The sequence below is a fragment of the Nicotiana sylvestris genome, chromosome 1 (genome assembly GCF_000393655.2).
Source record: "Nicotiana sylvestris chromosome 1, ASM39365v2, whole genome shotgun sequence".
NCBI classification, from domain to species: Eukaryota; Viridiplantae; Streptophyta; class Magnoliopsida; order Solanales; family Solanaceae; genus Nicotiana; species Nicotiana sylvestris.
Window position 1 is genome coordinate 181137850 of NC_091057.1, and position 6262 is coordinate 181144111.

General features: G+C 32.9%; 1 protein-coding gene across 1 annotated transcript; it reads left to right on the forward strand.

The window, feature by feature from the left end:
- Positions 1 to 1475: 1475 nt before the first annotated feature.
- On the forward strand, positions 1476 to 5227 carry LOC104246456 (polyol transporter 5-like). Its single transcript, XM_009802266.2, has 3 exons — positions 1476 to 1691; positions 2524 to 2886; positions 3979 to 5227. The coding sequence occupies exons 1-3, from the start codon at positions 1541 to 1543 to the stop codon at positions 5067 to 5069; spliced, it is 1605 nt and encodes a 534-aa protein (XP_009800568.1). The 5' UTR covers positions 1476 to 1540; the 3' UTR covers positions 5070 to 5227.
- The last annotated feature ends 1035 nt before the right edge of the window (positions 5228 to 6262 follow it).

Here is a 6262-nt window from a genome sequence, read left to right on the forward strand (position 1 = left end):
AGAAGGAACCAGCTAACCTAAATGGAGCAACTGGATAGGGTTCATTGGATCCCACAAATTTTTAAATAAAAATGTCCTCCTAGGTATGGCCGATAATCTCGTTGACTTTTCTCATCTAGCAAATGACCAACAGATCAAGGAAAGATTCTTTTTTCCTACTACTCATTAAAAATGGACGTTTGGACATAAGAATTACTCCCTCCGTCCAAAAAAGTAATTTTTTTTGGTTGTTTTAATACAAAATTTATCTTTTAACATTAATTAGTAATGAAATTGACCGTATTAATCTTTATTATCTCTTCAGATAAACACTCCTAACACATACTCCAACATTAATTACTCCAAGGGCAATGTAGGAAAAAATAATTAATTCATTCTTGAAATCTGAAAAAATCACTTATTTTAAACCACAAGAAAAAAGCCAAAAAATCACTTATTTTGGACCGAAGGGAGTATAAAATTTTGAAAAAAAGAGAAAAAATTAACCCTATTTAGTATGAAAATGGTATTTGAAAATTAGAATTGTGCTTGTATATAAATATAATTTTGGGTTATTTTTGAATTTTTGTGAGTGATCTGAGTGAAAATTTTAAAAAATAATTTTTTGGAGTTTTTTTAATTTTCTAAAAATTCTAAAATTCATTTTCAAGTGAAAATTGAAAAGATTTAAAAAAAAGTAAAAAAAAATCGTAAAAAGTGAAAAAATTCATGGCCAAACGGCTCTAAATTTGATTCAATGGTAAATGGTAGGTTCCCATTTGTTTGGATGAGTTCATGTGTTCAATCTTTTCTGAAACAGACTAATTCCTGTAATTATATAGATTCACTTTGTGATCTAATAGTGGGTATTATTATCCGCATCATTTCTATGATAGAAAAAAAAAAATGAGTTTAGTTTGACTAGATCTTTAATTTCTATATTTGAAAAACTTTTGGATAACAATTCTAAAGAGGATTATAAACTTAGCAACCACTGCAAATACACCAAATAAAAGAGCTTTTAGTAGTAGTTCCTAATGCTTCGGAATAAAATATTTACCCATAACGAGTGTGTACATCAACTAAATAAATATATGACACATATATATCCTATCTTATTTTATTAATTACTTAACAATCATAAATTAATATAACTTCTTAGTTTAAAACCCGATGCGATTAAATTTTTACCATAGTTCTTCTGCTCAATGGTAGAAGATAATTAAGTCATGGATTGAGGTAAACTATATGGTATCAAGTTGTACATGGTTAAGTGTATAGTAGCAATAAAACTAGATGTCGGCATCAGAAAAACGAGCAAAAATATGCAATGAGCTAGTTAGAGTTAAATGTGAAAAGAAAATGTCCACATCAGAAAAACGAGTCAAGTAAAGATTCAATAAACAAAATAAAAAAGGACCACCAAAAGCTCCATAATTTATCATATTGGGTCAAATTTAGGGGCCCTTTTCTATATAAAGCTCAGTGATAAACACAAGAAAATTAAACCATACACTCTTGTGTGACTCTCTACTATCTTCTCTCTATCTATTTTTCTCTCATGGCAGAAGAAAAACTAGCCAGTAATAATGGCCAACCTCAGATAGTTACAAGTATTCAGGATTTTGATCCTCCAAAGAAACCAAAAAGAAACAAATATGCAATAGCTTGTTCTTTCTTAGCTTCTTTGGCTTCAATCTTGCTTGGTTATGGTAAGAATTCTCTCCCTTTTCATCTATCTACATCTCTATTTTGTAAGACAAAAACAATTAATTTTCCATTGGACAAAGCTTTCTTTAATTTGTAAGACTAGCATTCTCTTTTATTCTTTTTTAGTTAAAGAAAGTTTTCTAATTCGTTTTCATGCACAAGAGATATTGTGATAAAGCATAAAAAGGAAACGTACAAAATATTGTGAAAACTTTAGTGGCGTTTGGACATAAGAATGGTAAAATTGCGGAAAAAAGTGATTTTTTTTTAAAGTAAAAATAATATTTGAAAGCTAGAATTGTGTTTGGACATGAATATAATTTTTGACTGCTTTTGAATTTTTTATGAGTGATTTGAAGTAGAAGTTTTGAAAAATAGCCTTTTGGAGTTTTTTAATTTTTAAAAAATTTCAAAATTCATCTTTAAGTGAAAATTTCATGGCCAAATGTTAGATTAAAAAAATAGTAATTTTTTTTTTAAAAAAAAGTGAAAAAATCTTTATTGCCAAACGGCCCCTTAAGCTGCTCTCGCAGAAACAAACATTTCAAGCGCGCGCCTTCCTTCCTTGCGGATGCATGTGGCACATAATTAACCAATTCCATTAAATCTAGCATTTTCAACACAGAATATCAATATATATACGCGAAAAATTAGTAAAATACTAAGTATTAAACTTTTAACTTATAAGTTTAAAAAACATGTAATGAACTTTTTTTTTAGAATTTAATTTCATGTAATGAAGTTAATGTTAAAATTTAAAGATTGAAGTTATCAAATTTAAATTTTATAAATATTTGCTTTATGGTTAATTATTTAATGGTTTGGTTCATGTAGATATTGGAGTAATGAGTGGAGCCATAATCTACATTAAGAAAGACCTCCATATCACCGATACCCAAGTAGAGATTCTAGTAGGAATCCTCAATATCTACTCTCTCTTTGGTTCTGCCGCCGCCGGCCGTACATCCGACTGGATTGGCCGCCGGTACACTATGGTGGTTGCTGCCGCAATCTTCTTTGCCGGAGCTCTTCTGATGGGTTTTGCTACCACATATGCATTTCTCATGGTGGGTCGTTTCGTTGCCGGAGTCGGAGTCGGGTACGCACTCATGGTTGCTCCAGTTTACACAGCCGAAGTCTCGCCGGCGTCTTCTCGCGGATTTCTAACCTCCTTCCCGGAAGTTTTCATTAATGGAGGTACGTGGTAATTTTAATTAACTCTCTTGTTTCGTCCCTACCACTTGGGACTTTGAGTTCTACGTTGAAATTGTCGTTTTCTTTCGTCAATAATGACAAACAACAACATGTGTTAATAATAAATGTAACCTGACAGCAGAATCCGGGAAGACAAGAAAAAGATCAGGGAGAGACTAGGGAGGGAGAGATTTCCTCGAATATGCCAGCTTAATTTATTATTCCATTATATTTTAATTCAAAATTATATGTTATAATATCGTAAAAATGATTTGTACTTTATTCAGTTGTAGTAATAGATTACGTGCCATCATCAACTAATATTTTCTATAAATCTGTTTTTTAAATAATTTCATAATGTGAATATAAGAATTAAACTATGTTCATTTTTGCCAAGTTAAGATTGAAATTTCTACTTCTGGTTGGAAACGTAAAGGCGTCATGATAATCTCTGTTAGGAGTGAAATTCAAATGGTCAAATATGAGTGTGACAAGTTAATGTAAGTCTAAATTATTGCGATAGCGATAACCTAAGTTGACAGTATAAACTCAATAAGTTCCTATAAATGAATCAAGTTGTCCCCTGTAAAAAGTTGTCTGAAAAATTACTTTCAGCTAATTAATGGTACCATGTGATTTTATCAGACTTATATATTTTGATAATAGGAAATTATGCAAATGATGAATTGACTAAAGCTTAATATACTACTAAGAATTTAACTATATACACTTACAGTTTATTTACGTTATGCATTATGATTTAATTATAGTATATCATTGGTCTTATTTTCAAGATTATTAGAAATTATATGTAATTACCATTTAGTTGACTATACTGCAAACCTCAAATATTCATTGTACATTTCCTCTTTATTTTGTAAGTGTACTTATGCATTATTTCAAAGACTTTTTCGCGTTTAGCATGTGCCATAAATTATTCATATTTAATAGCCGAAAAAATATATAAAATTTGCATAATTTTTATATATAACATATAGAATATATATGTATAAAAAAAAATTTACTATTATTTTAAAAGCGATTATACAATATTCAACATGCTATTAAAATCGTGCTTAAATTTGTTAATGGCAGGTATATTGCTGGGTTACGTGTCTAACTTCGCGTTTTCAAGACTTCCAACTAACTTGAGTTGGCGATTCATGCTTGGAATCGGAGCAGTCCCATCAGTATTCTTAGCCGTAAGTGTACTCGCCATGCCTGAGTCACCTCGTTGGCTCGTGATGCAGGGTCGACTCGGCGATGCAAGGCGAGTTCTGAACAAAACCTCCGATTCCTTAGAAGAAGCTCAGTTAAGACTCGCCGATATTAAAGCAGCCGCCGGCATACCGGAACACTGCAACGACGACATCGTCGAGGTACCCAAACGCCCTAAAGGCGACAACGTATGGCGCGAATTGATCTTCTCACCAACGCCGGCCGTCCGTCACATACTACTCACCGGCGTCGGAATTCATTTCTTTCAGCAAGCAAGTGGAATCGACGCCGTCGTTTTGTACAGCCCGAGGATTTTTGAAAAAGCAGGGATTAAATCCGATCACGACAAGTTGCTCGCCACCGTAGCCGTCGGATTCGTCAAAACAATTTTCATACTCGTAGCCACATTCATGCTCGACAAATCCGGCCGGCGGCCATTGCTGTTAACCAGTGTCGCCGGAATGGTGTTGTCGTTGTTGCTACTCGCCACCGGACTTACAATCATTGACCAATCTGAACAAAAAGTAGTTTGGGCAATTGCACTTAGTATAACAATGGTGTTGGCTTACGTGGCACTTTTCTCAATCGGGATGGGTCCAATAACGTGGGTTTACAGTTCGGAGATTTTTCCGTTGAGGCTACGGGCAACTGGATGCAGTATAGGTGTGGCGGTAAACAGGGTAACAAGTGGAGTAGTGTCAATGACGTTTTTGTCCCTGGTAAAGTCGATAACAATTGGCGGTGCGTTCTTTTTGTACTTCGGATTGGCGGCGGTGGCGTTTGTGTTTTTCTTTACGTTGATGCCGGAAACACAAGGGAAGACTCTAGAAGAAATGGAGGCATTGTTTGGATCTTTCTGGGACTGGAGAAAAACGGCTAGAGAGCTGAAAGAAGCCAAGATAACGGAGAAGAACAGCAACGATAACGGCCAAATTCAGATGGGTACTGCACCGGCTATTAGCAGTTAAAGTGGGTGATATTGTTAATATGGGTTTTACTTGAGGGGAAAAAAGTTAGCACAACTTTGGTACTTAGTAGATAAAGTACCAATTGGGGAAAGGAAATTGTATGTATTTATTTTGATAAGAGAAATAGCATTATATGAAAGGAGACAGCAATTTCCCAATTTCATGCATGTAAATTCGAAAGTCCTACTGTGCTACTCAATGCTCTTTACTCATTATTTAGAACAAATGAAAAAGTCGCAGGTCTTAATACTACGTCAATCTTTGTGGTAGTTTGGGTAACAAACTACTATAAGTATGATAATTTTTATTCACACTATACGATTATTTTAAAAATACTATCTACAAATTACAGTACGTACTGAAAAGTGGAAGCATGTTACCTGCTACAAATATTTATCAAAACCAATAGAAGTAATAAGTAAACATACCGTCCATTTTGAACTACCAAATATGAAGATTCATACATCTATAAAATATTAGAAAAAATGGGTAAGTTCTCTGTCGGGATAAAACAAAACATGAAAATATAGGTGCAAATTGAATACGCTACTTTTGTCGTTTCTTCATATTTATAGAGAGGAAAATGAGTTTTTTTTTTTTTTTTTTGAAGAGTTGCCCCTTTTTAAGAATAGCCATAACTTTTATGTTAATTCAAAATTTAAATTTTTAAATTAAAAAAAGTTGTTCCAAAATAAAATACGAAAATAAGATCTTTATCTAAATAATTTAGATATATAATTATGTTCAAGTCCAAGTCATTTAGATATGAATACACATATTATTCTAAATATGTCAATTGTTTATTTTATTGAATTTAATGGGCTAAGCTTTATAAAGCCATTGATGTGGGACTCACTACTCTAACATAAAATGCCTCAATGTGATTTAAAGTATTTATTTGTTTTCTTAATAGCTGACAATCTCTGTTTAATATGATAGTTCACGTTGACCTAATGATATGATGAGATGAATGAGCTTTTATTCAGGGATAAATATTACAATATCACTGTATATTTCACGCCGACGTATTATGCTCATGCCGATTTAGGCAAACGTGTCTCTTTGTCAAGTGCGATAAACACATGTTAAGTTGGAATGAAACAGAACTACTAACACTAAATTAAGTCTATAATGATCCTAAACTGCCTTCAAAATCAATCAAGCTTGTCTCATTATCCAAAAGACTAATAAAG

Coding starts and splice junctions, on each gene's coding strand:
- LOC104246456 (XM_009802266.2), top strand. CDS start 1,541: ATGGCAGAAGAAAAACTAGCCAGTAATAATGGCCAACCTCAGATAGTT. Junction 1,692..2,523: donor TTCAATCTTGCTTGGTTATG/GTAAGAATTCTC, acceptor TGGTTCATGTAG/ATATTGGAGTAATGAGTGGA. Junction 2,887..3,978: donor GGAAGTTTTCATTAATGGAG/GTACGTGGTAAT, acceptor TGTTAATGGCAG/GTATATTGCTGGGTTACGTG.